The sequence below is a fragment of the Hyperolius riggenbachi genome, chromosome 5, assembly GCF_040937935.1.
Source record: "Hyperolius riggenbachi isolate aHypRig1 chromosome 5, aHypRig1.pri, whole genome shotgun sequence".
NCBI classification, from domain to species: Eukaryota; Metazoa; Chordata; class Amphibia; order Anura; family Hyperoliidae; genus Hyperolius; species Hyperolius riggenbachi.
Window position 1 is genome coordinate 280,614,948 of NC_090650.1, and position 21,450 is coordinate 280,636,397.

Here is a 21,450-nt window from a genome sequence, read left to right on the forward strand (position 1 = left end):
GCACATTTTAATACCTTTTGGGTACTATTACATATTGGTTCTAATTACTAGATTCCATATTCAGTAGTCCTTTTATATAAGCTTAATCTCGGTTACAAATCTTTGCTATTGTATTTTATTTAATTTAAACGTATAATTCACTGTGCGATTCATACTTTCACTAAAACTAGCAATAGTTTGGATACTAATTCCTGCCACAATCCTCTGTCAATTGTACGTTTGTCGAACACAGGTTTATGTATAGGTATGCAAATCTATGCAACGTATTTTATGCCACTCTTGAGGTATATTCATAGCCAAATGAATGCACTTCCTGTCCACCGTGGCCTTTTCCCATTGAATCCTGCCCATTACCCCATCTACTCTGTCAACTGTATTTTGAACACAGGTTTATGTATATGCATACAAATTTATGCAACAAAATATATATATTTTATTTTATTTAAACGTATAATTCACTGTGCGATTCATACCTCCACTAAAACTAGCAATAGTTTGGATACTAATTCCTGCCACAATCCTCTGTCAATTGTATGTTTGTCGAACACAGGTTTATGTATAGGTATGCAAATCTATGCAACGTATTTTATGCCACTCTTGAGGTATATTCATAGCCAAATGAGTGCACTTCCTGTCCACCGTGGCCTTTTCCCATTGAATCCTGCCCATTACCCCATCTACTCTGTCAACTGTATTTTGAACACAGGTTTATGTATATGCATACAAATTTATGCAACAAAATATATATATTTTATTTAATTTAAACGTATAATTCACTGTGCGATTCATACTTCCACTAAAACTAGCAATAGTTTGGATACTAATTCCTGCCACAATCCTCTGTCAATTGTATGTTTGTCGAACACAGGTTTATGTATGGGTATGCAAATTTTTTTTTTCCCAATAATCTTTGCTATTGTATACCACAATTCTCTGTCGATTGCATGTATTTCAAACACAGGTTCATGCATATGCATGCAGATTTATGCAACATATTTTTATGCCACTATTGAAATATATTCATAGCCAAATCAATGTCCGAATAATCAGAATGAATTTTGCCAAAGCACTACAGTTTCATTTACTCTATTGTCTCTGTTACAGCTGTTTACTCCTATCTGTTATTGCCTGATGAAGCGGGTTTGTATCCCGTGAAACGCGTTGCACTTTATTTGGAGTATCCAATAAAATTGTTTTGACTGAAAATCCACAGTCGTGTGTTCTGCTTGGAGGGGGTGAGTCCACCACTGCCTCCTCTATTACCAAGATGGGTTTTTAAGTTCTTTTAGTGTTTTTTATCCTATTGGCGCCTCTGTTATCCTATTATCTACATCAAGTCCACCCTTGGTGGAGGGTTGTACCCTTCCTTCTTCAACTACAGAGAGCAACTTTTTAATCCTGAGTGGGGTCAGGACAATCTCCCCACCTGCTTTGACAGTGGTTGCCTACTTGGTAACCCTGGTTTGTGAGTATTAAATTAATATTATTACTCTATCAATTATACCTTACCAGTACATACTACACTATATTGGGCTCTTGGTGTTCTCTCTTTTTCTCCTCCTTAAGATTCACCTAACCAGGAACTATGTGGAAAGTTCGGGGCATAAAAGTCAACCCACTCACTCCAGATCTTCAAACATTTTGCTGGACAATTTCTATTACGGTAAGTAATTTGGTATAAGGGAAGTGCCTTATTGACTGTCTGTATCCATAGCTTTTTCGAGAGGGGGTTGGGATTGTTCCATTTGAGTGCGATCACTTTCTTTGCATAGTGACATAAAACTCTAATGAGGGTCTTTCGATGTCTCCGAAGATGCTCCAGCTCAATAAGACCAAAAAGTACCATTCTAGGAGAGAGTGGACCCGAGAAATCCAACACTAACTAGTGTCACCCACTTACCTCTAAAAGGAGGCCAAAGCAGGACATGTCCAGAATATGTGACCAAATGTTCCATCCTCCATCCCACATTGCAGTTTTAAATAAATAAATAGCTAGAATTAAAATTGATACAAGTATTCAGACACAGTACTTTGTCACGTGAAATTTAGCATGGACATTGCCTAGTCTGCTAGTCAATTTTGAGATGTTTCTACAACAGCTTTGTAGCCCTCCTATGGCATATATCATAGATGGAACATAACACAAAGGTCTAAATAAGGTACCTGACAATGTGTATCAGACCAAAGCCAAGCCTTAAAATCAAAAGAATTGCATGTAGATGCTTAGAAAGAGGATTCTGTCAAGGAGCAGTTGTGGCTACAAGACATTCTGCAGCTTTCAGTGTTCTTAGGAGTACAATTGTTTTCTTTTATTCTTAAATTAAAAATTTTGTAAAAACAACTTTGAATTTCTGTACATCTGGCTGCCTAGCCATACGGAGCAGTCAAAGGAAAATGCCTGGGTAGAATAGGTAGGTGATCAAGAACCTGGTGGTCTTTCTGGTAGTGGTCTGAAGAGTGTGTGTGTGTATATGCGGTAAGAGTTGTCATTCCTCTGATCTGGGCTTTTTGAAAAAATGTCCAGGAGGAAACCTGCACTCTGGCCTAGTGCACACCGGAGCGTTTCCGCTGCAGTTTGCGATCCGCTTGCGGGTGCGGATCCGCTAGGGTAATGTATTTCAATGGGCTGGTGCACACCAGAGCGGGAGGCGTTTTGCAGAAACGCATACTCCCGGGCTGCTGCAGATTTTGGATTGCGGATGCGTTTCTGCCTCAATGTTAAGTATAGGAAAACCGCAAACCGCTCTGAAAAACGGCACTTCAGAGCGGTTTGCCAGGCGGTTTTTGTTACAGTAGCTGTTCAGTAACAGCTTTACTGTAACAATATATGAAATCTACTATACTGAAAACCGCAGCAGCAATCCGCAAAACGCTAGCAAAACGCCTCATAAAAATAAAAAAAAGCTTTTAAAAATCTGCTAGCATTTTGCGGATCTGCTAGCGGGTTTTGGTGTGCACCAGCCCTAAGTAAAGAAGAGGTGTGAAGTCCAGAGGAGATCCAGAGACCTTCCAAAGGAGACAAAAAGGGGGAGAGAAGCTCCAGGAGCCCCTTATGGTGTAGTATATCAAGATAAGACCATATAATTGTGTTCTTATTAGAAGGTACTCAGAAGAAAGAGTTGCAAGACTAGCAACCACAGTATCCAAGCAGGTGAGGAAAAGTCATCCTCACTTATGTTCTTTGGTATGTTCTCATGTGTGGGCTGCACTCAAGAAACAAGGTGGGGTAAGTTCATAGATCTAAAAACACCAAACAACCCCTCCACCTAAGGAGTAAGGGGGCTGGATAGACTGTAATGGGTTATGGAGGAGGCGCTCCAATAAGGTGTATCAATAAGTAAAAATGGCATAACTCTAAAAAAAAAAAAAAAAAAAGAGGGCAATGCCACTGAATTAATTCAGACAAAAACGTTTAATAATACCAGACACTTGAATGAAAAAAGTAAAGTAAAAAAACACATGAAAAACCACTTGATGTTTGCAAAGAAGCATCTAAAAAACAAGAGTATCTGGTCTTATGAAACCAAGATCGAACTTTAGGCCTCATTTCTAAACATGTTTGGGGGAAACCCAGCCCTGCTTATGAGCAGATGGCAGCATCATGTCATGGGGTTGTTGACATGGAGATTGATCAGGATTTATGAAAATCTGAACAGAGCAAAGTACAGAGATACCATTAAAGGGAACATGAACATGAATTATTTCCTTTTTAACAGTATTAGTTGTCTGGCAGTCGTGCTGATCTCTTTGGCTGCAGTAGTGTCTGAATCACACATGCTTTTTTAAGCACTGTATCTCGATCACTCCAGAATCATGGAAAAATGCTGCAGGCAACACGTTTTGCAATTACCGCTAATCGCAAAACGCCCACAATCGGAGGCAATCGCGGCAGTGAGATCACTCCCAAAGAGTTACAATTGCACTAGCTATTTAAAAAGCGCTAGAGTTATTAAAAAAGCGCTAGCGCTTCGACCATTAGCGGGAATCACCCACTAATCGCCCTAGTGTGAATGGGCCCTAAGACTTGCACTGGGGCCCAAAGCTCCTTAGCTACACTGCTGTGCATGTTGCATTAAAAGAAACCCATTAGGTTTATAAGCTAAGTTTGTAACCATTACCAGGTCGACAGGTCGGAGGTCAAAACTTTTCTTGAAATAGCGGAGAGAACATAAAAAATTGGAGATGAATATACTGAGTACTAAAATGACAAGCACTTAAGCCAACATATCAGCAAGCAATACAGCATGTAAACCACATCAATGAGACTGTATGCTGAACAGCTTTATTGTGGACAACAATGCTTACTTAGTGAAGCGGTGACTACTATAGGACTCACAAACCAGGTACACTTTCTAATTCTTGTTCAAATATTTAGTCAGCTACTTTATTCTATAGGTAGAATACTCACTGCTATCCATGAACAAATCATTTAAAGACCTTTCACATATCTCCACTTCAAAACATATGCATTTAAACACACTCTCATTATTCTTTGCAGCTTGAACTTGATATGATTTGTAGAGAAACTCTGGTTAGCTGATGTCATATAAATCAGTAAAAAGAAATGGTGAGAAGCTTATTTACCAACATTGTCCAGGACCACAAACCTCCATTGCTGTAGAGTTGAGTTTGTCCCCCAGACACCATTAATCTCCATACACACCTGAGATTTTTGTTGTTGGAAATGACTGATCATTATCGTTTTGGGTAAAGTCTTTAAAGTAACCTGCCATTAGTGGTCTCCTCTTTGGCAAAAACAAACACTCTGGCTAGCTCTTAACTGGCCTCTATTTTTTTTTTGCAGCAGCAGCAGCAGCAGCCTACCTTCTGCTTGCTCTCCCCATCCTCTCTATAAAACAGAACTAGCTGCACAGCAGAGAACCGCGAAGGTTGCCCGTGTATTGATTTTTCCTAAACTGTCACCTGAAATGGTCACGAATTATTATTTTGGACAACAGCTATGCTAGGAGTACATATACGATAGTATTCTGTATATTCAGAAAATATTGTAGCTTTGTATTAATTTATAATGAATATATGCTCAGGCAGCTGTATGCTGTACCAATTGGTGTTTCTAATGGCAAAGGAAGGTTTTACATGAGACTAAACAGTGTAGCTAGGGGTGGGCGGGGTAGGTCATGTGCCCCGGGCGCTGGGTCCCTAGGGGTGCCCAGCCGTGACCTGAGGTTTTTTTATATATATATATATATTATATATATTTATATATATATATATATATATTTAATTATAGCGGGAGGGGGGAGCGCAGAGAAGAGGGAGAGCAGTGGGCACAGCGGTGGGGAAGGGCAGGCACCCCCCCCCTTCCCTCACCTTGGGGTTTCCCCTCTCTCTCGCTCCCCCCTCCAGATATGAGCGGCGGGCGGGCGGCAGGACACTTACCCTATTCACGGAGCATAGAAAGATCTGTGCCGGAGCACAGATCGCTCTTCTCCTGCGCAGTCTGCCGCAGCCCACGTGGCCATGATTGACACCAGCGCTTCGCGCAGCCGCAGTAAGGCTGACCCCGTGGTCGGCCTGAATACCGAGCACAGAGACAGGGACAGCGGCAGGGAGCGGAGCGGTCGGCATGGGACAATCGGCTGCAAGGGGCTGGAGAAAGCCCCAGGTGAGTAAAGCTCTTTTTTTAATATTTATCCGGATAACTCCTTTAAAGAGGTGTGTTAGCTTGTTTGAAGGTGATCATTTCAGTGATAATTCCTCATTTCCAAAGGATGCTGGGGAATAGTGTTTATTTTTCAATTAATCTTTTATCAGTATGGAACAGCAGTACAATAAGCCAATCCTGTAGATGTACAAATCGTACATATTGTATTTGTCTGTGAATGCTCAAGGTTATAACAGTTAGCCTCATAGGCTTTCAACGTGATAACATGTAAAACTAGAATTATAAATAAATGCCAGACCTGACATGTGACATGATGAACTAAACATGTGAATCAATTCCGAGCCTGCATAGAACCAGTTTGTGTGGCTCTTTATTTTTTTTCTTAAAGGTAAGGGTTAAAATTCCAGGGATCTGAATGACAGTATCTATCCAGTCTCCAGTCACTGCAACAAAACTCACTGATAACTAATTGCAAGCTATAAAACTCTGTTGAAGAGATCAGCAGCACCACGTGGATGTACTCAAGCTCTTTATTGCATAAAGATAGCGCCCAGGGACAGCGACAGACGCTGTTTCGGAGACAAGCTCCTTTCTCAAGCTGTATAGGCTCACTCAAAAGAGATAACAAACATAAAGGCATTTATATACAGTTTCAATAGGGTCACATGGACCAATCAGATAACATCACAATACAAAAAAGCATAAGTATCCAATCACAGGGCAAAGCATAATGAGAGGACCTGATGGGAAACAGATATGTAAATCAGCAGCCGTTATCACAGCATGATTTGAAAAGTGTCATAACCCCAATGGCCAATCAGCACTTACCAAGTCAGGAGGACCTGATGGGAAACCACAGCAATGTCATAACGCCCCTCCCAATCTCCCAGGGGGCAATGCGAGAAGCGTACTGCTGAAAAACGGAACGAATGACGTCATGACGTCATCCGTTTCCATGCGTAAAAGCGTCCTAGCAATGCGTAAAAATGTACGCATAAGATTCTCAATAGCATCCATGCGTAAAAGCGTACTAGCGATGCGTAAAAGCGTACGCGTACAAAAAGGCCTCCGTGCGTAAAAACGTCCAAACCACGCGCCAAAAACGCGAAAAAACGCGGAAAAAACTTACGCATAAAATCAAATACAGAACAATATAGAATAGCCGCTATGCCGAATGCAAAAATACGCAAACTGGCGCATAAAACGCATATAAAGCCGAACATGCTGACAAAGTCAGCACCATAAAACATCAGATGATGACCAAAAGCGAAAAAATGCTAGTGCTGTGGTAAAGTAAGGCTGAGTGTGCCATGAGAGATAACCACCCTTATAGATAAATCGTTGTATTAGATGTAAAAAAATACAATAACAATAAAGAGACCTGCACATCAAAAAGTAGCAACCCCCAGAATACTCAAAGTGTAACCACAAGGGAAACACACATAGCTGGACTCGGCAGTCAGCACACCACAGACGCAGCATAGCAGACCGCACAAGAACATGTGAGGGCACAATATATCAATGAATCTTGTACTCAGATAGGATATAAAAATTTAAATGCAAAAAGAAAGGTCATAATCACGGTTGAGACCGCCCCCTCCCAGGGTACCCAACCTCCTAATCCAACCCGCCTCCCGTCTAAGTAATTCCTTTTCCCTATTTCCTCTAAAATGAATAGGAACCCCATCTATAACTTGCACACAGAGCTGTGGTATAGAGTGGCGGAACTGGGTAAAATGGGCCGAGACAGATTGGGACATATTCTTCTGATGGCCGATTTATGTGAGGAGATACGTTCACGCAGTCGCTGAGTGGTCTCTCCCACATATAATAGCCCACATGGGCATTTTAGTATATAAACTACATCTGAAGAATCACATGTATACAGACCACGTATGCTGAACTCAGTACCCTTGGACGGGTGCCTGAACTTATCTCCCTTAAAAATCAAGCCACACATATGACATCCTAGACATGGAAAGGTGCCATTTCGGCCGCTCTGTACCACAGCTCGAGGTGTGCGTGCTCGAATCTTGTCCCTGACCGTAGGGGCTCGTTTGAAGGATAACAAAGGAGGAAATTTAAACTCCGGAACCTGAGGAAAAGCACTTTGTAAGAGGCCCCAATGCTGCCGTACAATGGACCCCAGCTTATAGCTGCAGGCATTGTACCTGGAAACAAAAGGGAGTCTCACTCCTCCATGACGTCTTCTGGTGGGTCTATTGGATACCAGGGTATGTTCAGGGTACCCCCTTGACCTAAATCTGTCCCTCATTTCATTAAGACGAATCTCGCACTGGCCAGAATCCGACACAATCCTGGAGACTCTCTGCAATTGTCCACCAGGAATGTGTTCCCTAGTCGACCTGGGGTGGAAGCTAGAGAATTCCAAAACAGAATTTTTATCTGTTGGTTTAACATACAGATCTGTCTGGAAACCACCGGGTCCCAAGACAACCTGAGTATCCAGAAAGGAAATCTCCCCCTGGGAGATTGGGAGGGGCGTTATGACATTGCTGTGGTTTCCCATCAGGTCCTCCTGACTTGGTAAGTGCTGATTGGCCATTGGGGTTATGACACTTTTCAAATCATGCTGTGATAACGGCTGCTGATTTACATATCTGTTTCCCATCAGGTCCTCTCATTATGCTTTGCCCTGTGATTGGATACTTATGCTTTTTTGTATTGTGATGTTATCTGATTGGTCTATGTGACCCTACTGAAACTGTATATAAATGCCTTTATGTTTGTTATCTCTTTTGAGTGAGCCTATACAGCTTGAGAAAGGAGCTTGTCTCCGAAACAGCGTCTGTCGCTGTCCCTGGGCGCTATCTTTATGCAATAAAGAGCTTGAATACATCCACGTGGTGCTGCTGATCTCTTCAACCGATGTCTTAGGAGCTGCTGGACCACAGCGCCACATCAGCCTAGCACACGGATACCCTCACCAGGGTGCCTATCAACTGTGGTGCAGCTATAAAACTCTTGCATGGTAGATAGACAATATTAGGTCAAATGAACGGACAAAAAAGGTCAATAGCTCAAGATAAGGGTTGTAGAACATGTAAACCTGTCATTATTCAGCTGAGACAATAACAATTTTAATCTTACATTTTTGGCATTTAAAAAGAGTCTGAAGCGGAATATTTTTCCTCTTTTTATTGTGCATCGGTCTTCAGCATTAAATTCCATGCCCCTGAAATAGCCCAGCAAAGTTCCACGACTTTCCAGGTCGCAGATTTTGCTGCCATAAAGAGACAGAGCTGTGTGCAGTTGCTCTGCCTCCAGTCCAGTCTATCTCCGCCTCTCCCCGCCCTCTCAGTGAAAGAAGGGCCGGTGAGAGGCGGAGATTGACTAGATAAGAGGCGGAGCTACTGCGCACAGCTCTGCCTCTTCCAGGAAGCAAAATGCTGCGACCTTGGACAGTATTCAGGGCATTTCTGGGGGAAATGATACTCGATCTGCTGCGGGGAAGTGGCAAAACAACTTGGATTTTAATGCTGAAGATGGCTGCACATTAAAAAAAAGGGTAAAAAATTCTGCCTCAGACCCTCTTTAACCACTTAAAGAGGAACTCCAGTGAAAATAATGTAATAAAAAAGTGCTTCATTTTTACAATAATTATGTATTTATGTATAATGATGTATGTATGTAAAAATATTGTAAAATAATAACAAAAACACCACTCAATTTTTTGGAGACACATTTGTTTGTATGTGCAAAAATTATAACTCGAGTCATCTGCAAGTAGGGGACTGTCGGTAAATGGGAGGGCTAATAACTAATGCTGCTGAAAAAAAAGGCACACAAATAATTAAGCTGCTGTATTGAAAAATGAATTTAGACCTAAATAGTTTAGGAATTTCAAATGCATACTATTATATAATTTAAAAAGGAAACAATCTAAACATACAAAGCAGTTATGTCAACAGTATTGCAAGAAAAGGCAAGTCTACAATGAAAGAAATACAATGAGCTTTTCCCAGTGGTCACTTTTCTGATGGAGGGGCCTGAACTAAACTAGGGGCCTGTTTCCACTGCACGCAGATTGGATGCAGAATGGATGCAGAAAAACTGACTCCAATGAATGCCTATGGGAAAATCTGCATCGGAAAAACTGCGTTTAGTGAAAACAGGCCCATAGGCTTTCATTGGAGTCAGTTTTTCTGCATCCATTCTGCATCCAATCTGCGTGCAGTGGAAACAGGCCCTAAAGGGGCCCATACACCTAACGATTTTTTTGCCGATATGCAGCCGTTTCTATCACAGTGATCGAAACGGCTGTGAAATCGTCGTGCACACCGCTGACAGAACGATCGATTTCCGCCCGAAACCGATCGTTCCCATCGATTCCCGTCGACCCATCCATGCGGAAGATATTTCTCGGTCGCCGGCGGGTCGGGAGTTCGTCGTTAGCGGCGTTCGAATGCCCGACGACCGACGCAATACAGCAGGTATACATTACCTGCTCCGGCCGGCGCGAATCCCCACTGTCACTGCTGTCTTCTCCGCTCTGGTCTGGTCTTCGGCATGCTTCACTTCTTCCTGCCCGGCAGGAAGTTTAAACAGTAGAGGGGGCTCGACTGTTTAAACTTCCTGCCGAGCAGGAAGAAGTGAAGCATGCCGGAGACCAGACCAGAGCGGAGAAGACAGCAGTGACAGCCGGGATTCGCACCGGCAGAGCAGGTAATGTATGCGGGGTGGGGGAGCGGCGGCAGCACCACCACCACAGATTGTGAATGGTTTCAGGCTGAAATCGGTTCACAATCTGTTTGCAGTAAAGGTGGCCATACGATCCCTCTCTGATCAGATTCGATCAGAGAGGGATCTATCTGTTGGTCGAATCTGATGGCAAATCGACCAGTGTATGGCCACCTTTACAGGCCTTAACTAAAGTAAAACAGCTAATCAGCAGTAACTGTAACTATAAACAGACACAATGGGCTCGATTCACAGAGCAGTGATAACCCAGTTATCACGTCTAAAAGACTTTAGGCGTGATAACCATTACACCACGCTGGTGAAAAGCCCCTTACCACGCCTAAACTCAGTTTAGGCGTGATAAGTTTAGGCGTGTTAAGTTTAGATAAGTTTAGATCGCGGCAAAGCAGCGCCATTAACCACTTTAGGATTCTGCGTACGCTTAAGTACGCCCCTGAATCCTGAAGTGGATTCCATGTGGAGGGCGTCTCCGTGAACACCCTGCGAGCCGCCGATCGCGGCTCGCAGGGTAAATGTAAACACACGGGGAAGATCTTCCCCGGTGTTTACATATATACGGCGCTGCTGCGCAGCAGTGCCGTAGAGGAAATCGGCGATCCCCGGCCTCTGATTGGCCGGGGATCGCCGGCATCTGATAGGCTAAAGCCTATCCCATCAGGCACAGGACGGAAATCCGTCCAGCGCCGCTCACAGGGGGAGGGAGAGGGAGGGAAGGGGAAGGAGGCCAGGAAGCGCTGCGGAGGGGGGCTTTGAAGAGCCCCCCCGCAAGCGCAAGCAGCCCGCGGCGATCAGACCACCCCAGCAGGACATCTCCCTAGTGGGGAAAAAAGGGGTGAAGTCTGATCGGCCTGGCTGCTAGCTGATCGGTGCTGCGGGCTGGAGAGCCCACGCAGCACCGATCAGCAAAAAACCACGTGGTACAGAAGTGGTTAAACTCTATGCGATGTTTCGCGCGCACCAGATTTTGCTAGCGCAAAACTTTTGATCAGCTGTGCACTGTGGTGCTAACCCAGCTGGTGTTATAGTTATCACGCCTAAACGTATCACGCCTAAACTGAGTTTAGGCGTGATAATGGGCTTTTCACCAGCGTGCTAACTGTTAGCACGCTTTTGTAAATCAAGCCCATTGGCACTGGTCACATGACTGGATGCCAAGAGAATCCAAGGCAACAATAAACCATTCAAAAAGCAAATATATTAGATTGTTAGCATTTAGTGATGCAATGAATATAACATTTTTATATATATGAAAAATAAGTGCTGACAAAAAATGTGAAAAAAAAACACTAAGGCTAAGTTCACACTATGGGCTTGATTCACTAAACCGTGATAACTCATATTACGGCCGCGCTAGCGTTTTGCGCGTAACAGTTTATGCGCACAAACGCGAAGTTTATGCGCATATACGTGAATTTTCGCTCGTAAACGGGTACAAAAATTTGCGTTTGCGCGTGTAGATTTGTGTTTGGGCGTGTAAATTTGTGTTTGCGCATGTAAATTTGCATTTGCGCACGTAACCCACTACACGCATTATGACGCGCACAAAACACTAGCGCGCCCATGATATGAGCGAATCAAGCCCTATGTGTGTGTCGCATAACACCTGCGCTACAGCATGGGTATAACGCACTGTACACTCTGCGCAATAAAACATGCTCTGTATTTGCCATAGCATAAAGAACTGCTATTCATGAGTTATAATATGTGTGAACTGCAATGGAGACTGGACTCAGACATTAATTCAAAGCCTGCATGCAGTGAGTTAAGCCTGGTACATGCATCCAATTTAGATTGGGCAATGATTGGCCAATTTTAACACCTCCAAGTAGTATGAGGGTCAACAGATTTTGAATACTAAGAACAGATTGTGTAAAGTAAGCTCTCATAGTTCTTGCAGGTGGTAAAATTGTCCAGTCATCAAAATTGGATGCGTGTACCAGGCTTTATAATAATGTGATCTGTGAACTCAGAGATGTGCCCCATGGAATTGTATGGGCAGCGAGTTGACAGGCAGAATTACGAAGTTTGAATGCACCCTTGGTAGCCTTTGGCCTCTATTCAATTAACTTTTTAGTTTTCTCCTAGGTTATATTTTCACACCTTATCAATAAAAAGCATTTTAAGCCGCCAGCAAGCAAGAAAATACCCAACATCATTTTGAAGGTATTTTCAGCTACTTTTTGGTACTTTTTTCAATTGCAGAGTGCTGAAAAGTTGTTGTTTTTTATGGCCATTATGCAATACACTTTTTCTCTTGAGTTTTATCCTAGGTGATATATTCACACCTTGACATAAAAAGCCTCTTAAGCCACCAACAAGCAAGAAAATACTCAAAATATTTTTTTTCAATTGTAAAATGCTTAAAAGTTATTTTAAAGAGAATATGAAATTTATTTCCTAGGAGATAACTCAGGAGAAAAAGTTAATTGCATATGGGCCTATATGTCTATTCCTGTTTTCATGTAGTGTAGAAAACATTTGCTAAAACGCAGGTAAACACAGTAAAGGATTACAATCAGAGCCCAGGACTTGAAAACAAGCACAAGTGCACATTTATTATTTAGAGTTCATAAATCTGGCACAAATAATAAAGACTAAACTATAAGTGTCTATACTGGCCACACATCTTTTGCTCTAAATCTGCTGGTTAACATGACCTTATCAACAAATGTATAACCTCATTACTTCCTATAATCTGAGTACATTGTTTAGATGGCCCTCTTATGATGCGTTCGGTAAATTCTGACAGATGAAGCCTAAAATAAAATACAAACTGTTGAACCAGCATACAGGCTGTATGTGTAAGCTGTAAAATCACGCCTGATTGATCATGGAATCCCCACAATCGATTGTAATGGTACAACAAAGGAACTCAGTAAAGAAAGTTACACATTACCTGGTAGCTGTGATTAGCCAGCAAGCTAACTTACAATGCACCCATTGCTTGAGGTTACTGTAGTTACCGGCTACCAAATACCTTATTCAAAAGATCCAACAGTTATACATGTTTCATAAAGAGAGACAGAAATCAGTAATTTGGGGGATGATGAACTGCACATGATTTTTACAATGTCAAGTAGTAATAAAACATCTCACATAGCTCTGGAGTAGCTGCATGAGCCTCACAACTCAGGAGACAGGCATTAAATAAAGTAAAATGTTTTAAATGCACAGATTCCTAGATGCCCAATCCCATGCAGCTAACCATAATGAAAAGCCTCAAATGTGACCGTGATGAACAGGGCTGTCATCATTATTTCCTGGGCCAACAAGGTGCGCTCCAGGGCTAGTACACTCCAATCAGGGTCAGTATGGATTTTCACTTATCTACTGCAAAGTTTGACATACACTCTTAGCCATTTTCAATCATACAAACGAATGACTGTAGGACAAGTACAAACGAATACTTACTCCAACTTTTTGAAACTCTCCCTTCCTCCTGCCACATAGTATTCTCCCGGCTGAAGGTCATTCAGAGATGTGACTCTGTGTCCATTCTTAGGGGTGTATATATTTCTCACTGCTCCAAAGGGGGCTTGCAACCCACCTGTGACATCCTTTAGGAAAACGTCAAACGTGCCGACCCGCTTTTCGTGGATCAGCATGCGGCGGCCACGGAAAAAGGGGTCTCCATTCCTGTAAACATGAACTGCCTTGACAGCTGGTTGCTGGACAAGGGGGGCTAAGGATCGTCCAGCACCCCCTGCAGCTGGAGATGGCTGCATCCTCCACTCACTGAATGGCACACCTGTAGCTGAGGTCTGAAGAGCAGTCTCTTGCACGGATGTCTCCTTCTGGTGAACCTTCTTGTGAGGTGTGTAGTAGGTTAGCAACTACCTATCGTTACTGTGTGACTTTTCCTCTTCTACCACTATTGTCTTTTGTCACTGTATAATTATCCTTTACAATCTGCCAGAAGAGTGCAGCTCTGTGTTTAGCCTTTCCTAACAACACATACCAGGCATGTTGACAGCAGATACAATGAATGAATGGTAATGCTGCTTAGCCTGTGATAGCTGTGTTTCTAGGTGCTCTTTCATGCAAATCACATCTAATTTAGCTGCACATCTGCTTCCCTATCTGTGCCTGAGTGAAAGTCTTCTAATTCTATGCAGCCCACACACCTCTCAGCATTAATAAGCGCTGCTGTCACAGCTAGTGAGTGGTCTGACAAGTGCTGCAAGGAGCAGTGACACCTGCTACTGCTGTGCCCTCCCTGTTCTCCTCCCCTGTCCCCCTGACCACACCTGCTCCTTCTCTGCACACTGACACTTTACATGAATAATGCAAATCAGTCTTCATCCCCAGCCTCACAGGTTCTCACGATTAACCTCATCACTGTCCTACAATACAGTCACACACAGAGATGGTGACAAGTGCATCTCCCTCCCTCCAGGCAGAAGACTTCAGCTCACCCCCAGCAGCATTTTGTTTTCTGAGGCTTCATGTGGTAACCATGACAACTGCCTTGAGAGCGATCACATGGTCCACTTCTCGACACACCCCTTCTTGCCATGTGCCTTTTGCTAGCCTGTGCAGGAAGTCTGTTATGTTCAGTGTAGCACTTTTTCCACCCTATAGAACTAACTATAACATAAAATCCAAGCTGGTACCTAGAGCAATGTGGTTAATAACATTATTGGATAACAATGTGATAATGTAAGGCAATTTAGTACGATTATATGTGGTACCTGAGAAACAATATGAACACATTAGTCCAAGAGCTGAAAACTTGTTTTTATGAAATCTTTTCCCTGCTTATTCTTTAATGTGAACCTGAACCAAGTAAAATGATTTAAAAGAAATACACGAAGTACCTGCTAATTAATATGACATCCAAGTAAAATGATTTAAAAGAAATACACATTGTACCTGCAAATTAATATAATAATAATACTTACCTCGCAGTCAGTTCCTCTCAGAAGCTCACCATTTTCTTCTAACAGCGATTCTTTCTAGTTCTAACAATATTTTGTCAGCCTAACTTTCCATGGGATGTTGCGTTGCAAGGTGACGGTAAAGGCGCAACGCAAACTTACAGCACAACAAAAAAGTTGTAACACACATTAACGCTGCATTAACATCCCATACAGTAGATACAGTAAAGCAGACAGGTAATGAAAAGTATGCTTCCATGTATCTGATAACGTGTGTTTTTAGAGGTAATGCACTGCAGCAGTGCGTTACCATAACGCAACACGATGCTAACATCACACTGTGAACATCGCATAGCCTTAACACTGCAGTGCGGTAAACTGTGTTATATGATTTTATAATGCAAGACAATAACTTGCCACTGTAAACCTAGCCTCAGAACTGAAATATATTAGTTGCTATCAGTTATATATCAGTTGCTGTCAGTTATAACTGAAAGAAATACTGATGAGTAAGGTAATGTCCCTGTTTAAAGGAAGGAAATGAAGGAAGGGAAATTCCATTGATCACGGTGGACAAACAGGACACAGGAGAGGAGAAAGAGATTGATGAGTACACTACACTGGAGGTATGTGTGACGTTAGTATGTTTGTTTTGACTTTTACTTTTCAGTTCAGGTTTGCTTTAACCATTTGCCGACCGCCCACTCATAATGCGCCTCGGCAAAGTGGTAGCTGCAGGACCAGCGACGCACATCTGCGTTGCCGGCTGCAGGCCAATTAATCAGGAAACAGCCGCTCACGCGAGCGGCTGCTTCCTGTCAATTCACGGCGGGGGGGCTCCGTGAATAGCCTGCGGGCTGGCGATCGCGGCTCGCAGGCTAAATGTAAACACAAGCGGAAATAATCCGCTCTGTTTACATTTTTACAACGCTGCTAACAGTAGCAGCGTTGTACTAGATCAGCTATCCCCGGCCAATCATGCTGTCACATGACAGGCAGGAGCCTGTTAGAGGCTGCACAGGACAGATCCGTTCCTGTGCAGCCTCCGATCTCAAGGGCAGGGAGGGAGAAGAGGGAGAGGGGGAATCCTGCCGTGGAGGGGGCTTTGAGGTGCCCCCCCCCCCGCCACCCACACACATGCAGGAGCGATCAGACCCCCCCCAGCACATCATCCCCCTAGTGGGGAAAAAAGGGGGGCGATCTGGTCGCTCTGCCTGTTATTTGATCTATGCTGGGGGCTGTAGAGCCCACCCAGCACAGATCTTCGAAATCAGCGCTGGTCCTTAAGGGGGGGTAAAGGCTGAGTCCTGAAGTGGTTAATGACCACACATTGAGCAGTTACTTCACTGCATGATTTGTAAACTGCTGCAAAGTTTGTTGGCATACAGCATTTTGCATTTATGTGACTATAAAAGGTGGCCAAGGTGGCGATACCATAAAATTACCAAATTTTATGGCAATTTGATAATAACGATCAGTTGTACAGAAAATCCAAACCTTTTTTAGTTCAAGAAACCTTTGCCAATTTCCTGGGGGTTTTTTGTGGGTTTTTTTTTTATAAAAGTCGATCGGGAGTGGTGGATTTTTCTGATTACCGTATATTCCGGCGTATAAGACGACTGGGCGTATAAGACGACCCCCCAACTTTTCAGTTAAAATATAGAGTTTAAGATATACTCGCTGTATAAAACTACCCCTCTTCCAACGCACACCAAATTAAAATAAAAATAAAAAAATCATGTACTGGTGCTGTGTATGAACAGATACTGGTGCTGTACTGTATGTGTTACCCAATATATAACAGTATATCGTCAATTGACTTGTTGCCTTAAGAGACTGGTCAGCTCTCCTTGTCTACCTGTTTATCAGAGCGGTATGGAAGAATAGGGCGGTAACAGGATAGGGCGTATCACCCCGCATCAATGACACCCGGCGTATAAGACGACCCCCAACTTTTCAGAAGATTTTCAGGGGTTAAAAAGTAGTCTTATACGCAGGAATATACAGTAATTTTTTTGAAAATTGAATGATGTAGGGTAGATTGTCAAAATAAAGATTTAAAGATCCAACCAGTTTTTTAAGCATTCTCAATCATTTATTTTCATAATTGGGGAAAAATTGAACACAGGTGTGTGGCACATTGGTTAGATTTTTCAAATGTTACAAATAATCAGAAAAAATAATTGTAATTCTTGAATCGGAATCAGATTGCAAAATGCAGGGTAGTGAAAGGGGCCTTTTCTGTACGCAGCACCAGCGGTAGATGTAGGTTCTCCCAGTGCATAGAGTCTAATGGTACCCATATACGGTACAATAAATGTGTTTGATTTTCACGTTAATTCGACCAAAACAATTGAATCGCATGAAAGACGAAAATAAGATTTTTTTTCAATCAAGAAAAATGAATGATTATCCCGTTTTTCTTTATAAAAATCCGATCGGACATGTTGGAAAAATTTTTATATGTGATGTAACAGAATATTAAAATTAAAGGGACACTGTAGGGGGGTCGGGGGAAAATGAGCTGAACTTTCCCGGGGCTTCTAATGGTCCCCCGCAGACATCCTGTGTTGGCGCAGCCACTCCCCAATGCTCCGGCCCCGCCTCCGGTTCACTTCTGGAATTTCTGACTTTAAAGTCAGAAAACCACTGCGCCTGCGTTGCCGTGTCCTCGCTCCCGCTGATGTCACCAGGAGTGTACTGCGCAGACACAGACCATACTGGGCCTGCGCTGTGTGCTCTTGATGACATCAGTGGGATCGAGGACACGGCAACGCAGGCGCAGTGGTTTTCTGACTTTAAAGTCAGAAATTCCAGAAGTGAACAGGAGGCGGGCCGGAGCATCGGTGAGCGGCTGCACGGGCACAGGATGTCTGCGGGGGACCATTAGAAGCCCCGGGTAAGTTCAGCTCATTTTCCCCCAACCCCCCTACAGTATCCCTTTAAATAATCAGATTGCATAATGCAGGGTAGTGGAAAGGGCCTTTACTGTAAGGGCCCTGCTGATCGCAGCACCAGCGGTACATGTAGGCTCTCCCAGTGCATAGAGTCTAATGGTACCCATACACGGTACAAAAAAAAATGTTTGATTTTCACGTTAATTCGACCAAAACGCTCGAATCGCATGAAAAAGTCGAAAATAATCTTTTTTTTTCGATCAAGAAAAATGAACAATTATTCAGTTTTTCTTTATAAAAATCTGATCGGACATGTTGGAAAAATCTTTATATGTGATCTAACAGAATAATCAAATTAAATTATCTAATCGAAAAAAAAAAATGAAAAAATTGTATCACGCATGGACACCTTTAGTTAACACATGTCTTTTCACCAATGCACTCCTCAAGGGATGATGGGCCGTCACCCTTGGTGGTGGCATACTGCTTTGGTGCCTGGTGGCCACCAGGTCAAGACTTCTAAAATTGCTCACTGGTGATGGAAAGAACAGGAAGGGGTGAACCCTGCAGTGTGGGGGAGGCTGAATAGGGATGATGGGGTGGCTGACAGGACTGACTGGACTGTGAGGACTGTGAGGACAAACTGAAAGGACTGACGGCCAAACTAACAGGATTGGTAAACCCAGGGCCGGATTTGTGCTTTTCAGTGCCCTAGGCCTGCTATCACCAAGCGCCCCCCCCCCCCCCCCCAAAAAAATATATTTTGTCCAACACTCCTCTGACTAGCGATCATTGGTTTGAATGGGCTCATTTCAGTTGTGCTGCTCTGCCCCCCCCCCCCCCCCCATTCAACAAATAATTCCTGTAATTTGCGCTCCTGCCCGAATGTGCACAGCAGTCGATAGTGTTCTGGGCATGCATACTTGAGAAATGAGGCTGATGTATGACCGGTACTTGTCAAGAATGCATAACACTGTACCGGCAATGGGCAAGAGCGAGAAATTATAGGGAGCGCAAGTGGCCAGAGCATGCGCTGCTTCTTTGTCCTCTGTGAGACTTGCTGCAGTCGGAGCCACAAACAGGTGGCAGGGCAGAGCAATGGAGAGAAGCCCATCCAAAACAGAACAGGTAAGTAGCAAACATCCTGTCAACAGGAAACAAAGCAAGCGCTCACCAATATGGGCCGCATCTGAATGACTCACCACCTCATATGCACCGCTTAAATAGCTCAAATACACACTCAGCAATCAGACAGATGCAAAACATATGCAAAACTAAACTAAATACTTACCATGCAAAACAGGATAGCACAATGGGTGCTGCTAGCCTGGTAGTTACAGAACTGTGGATACAAAATATAGGTTTAAAGGTTGCGCATCCCTGACCCAATACTGTACAATTGAATGGTTAATCGCTGTGGCGCACACCGCCCCCCCTGGACTAAAATGTACGCCCGCATCCAAACAATGCAATACTGGTCTATGGAGAAATTTTAGCTTCCATCATAGTTTTGCATGCAAAAATATAGATATACTGGACATCTGCACCAACGTTGAGGTAAATCTCCAGAGCAGATGTCCTAACACTAAACTGACCTAAGTTAAAAGCAAATGTCTTTACCCTGGCAGCTGCTATGCTAAAATGTGTAACTTACATTCAATACAGACAGCAGGAAACAAAGCAAGCGCTCACCAATATGGGCCACATCTGAATGACTCACCACCTCATATGCACCGCTTAAATAGCTCAAATACACACTCAGCAATCAGACAGATGCAAAACATATGCAAAACTAAACTAAATACTTACCATGCAAAACAGGATAGCACAATGGGTGCTGCTAGCCTGGTAGTTACAGAACTGTGGATACAAAATATAGGTAAAAGGCTGCGCATCCCTGACCCAATACTGTACAATTGAATGGTTAATCGCTGTGGCGCACACCGCCCCCCCTGGACTAAAATGTACGCCCGCATCCAAACAATGCAATACTGGTCTATGGAGAAATTTTAGCTTCCATCATAGTTTTGCATGCAAAAATATAGATATACTGGACATCTGCACCAACGTTGAGGTAAATCTCCAGAGCAGATGTCCTAACACTAAACTGACCTAAGTTAAAAGCAAATGTCTTTACCCTGGCAGCTGCTATGCTAAAATGTGTAACTTACATTCAATACAGACAGCAGGAAACAAAGCAAGCGCTCACCAATATGGGCCGCATCTGAATGACTCACCACCTCATATGCACCGCTTAAATAGCTCAAATACACACTCAGCAATCAGACAGATGCAAAACATATGCAAAACTAAACTAAATACTTACCATGCAAAACAGGATAGCACAATGGGTGCTGCTAGCCTGGTAGTTACAGAACTGTGGATACAAAATATAGGTAAAAGGCTGCGCATCCCTGACCCAATACTGTACAATTGAATGGTTAATCGCTGTGGCGCACACCGCCCCCCCTGGACTAAAATGTACGCCCGCATCCAAACAATGCAATACTGGTCTATGGAGAAATTTTAGCTTCCATCATAGTTTTGCATGCAAAAATATAGATATACTGGACATCTGCACCAACGTTGAGGTAAATCTCCAGAGCAGATGTCCTAACACTAAACTGACCTAAGTTAAAAGCAAATGTCTTTACCCTGGCAGCTGCTATGCTAAAATGTGTAACTTACATTCAATACAGACAGCAGGAAACAAAGCAAGCGCTCACCAATATGGGCCGCATCTGAATGACTCACCACCTCATATGCACCGCTTAAATAGCTCAAATACACACTCAGCAATCAGACAGATGCAAAACATATGCAAAACTAAACTAAATACTTACCATGCAAAACAGGATAGCACAATGGGTGCTGCTAGCCTGGTAGTTACAGAACTGTGGATACAAAATATAGGTAAAAGGCTGCGCATCCCTGACCCAATACTGTACAATTGAATGGTTAATCGCTGTGGCGCACACCGCCCCCCCTGGACTAAAATGTACGCCCGCATCCAAACAATGCAATACTGGTCTATGGAGAAATTTTAGCTTCCATCATAGTTTTGCATGCAAAAATATAGATATACTGGACATCTGCACCAACGTTGAGGTAAATCTCCAGAGCAGATGTCCTAACACTAAACTGACCTAAGTTAAAAGCAAATGTCTTTACCCTGGCAGCTGCTATGCTAAAATGTGTAACTTACATTCAATACAGACAGCAGGAAACAAAGCAAGCGCTCACCAATATGGGCCGCATCTGAATGACTCACCACCTCATATGCACCGCTTAAATAGCTCAAATACACACTCAGCAATCAGACAGATGC

General features: G+C 43.1%; 1 protein-coding gene across 3 annotated transcripts in view; it reads right to left on the minus strand.

The window, feature by feature from the left end:
* Positions 1-14,802, minus strand: part of DCDC2 (doublecortin domain containing 2) — a 276,455-nt gene extending 261,653 nt beyond the window's left edge. For all 3 annotated transcript variants that reach the window (XM_068236975.1, XM_068236974.1, XM_068236973.1), the window contains exon 1: positions 13,760-14,802. In XM_068236975.1, coding sequence (XP_068093076.1) covers positions 13,760-14,073 — 314 coding nt within the window. In that variant the 5' untranslated portion in view covers positions 14,074-14,802. The remainder of the gene's footprint in view (positions 1-13,759) is intronic.
* Between the last annotated feature and the right edge of the window lie 6,648 nt (positions 14,803-21,450).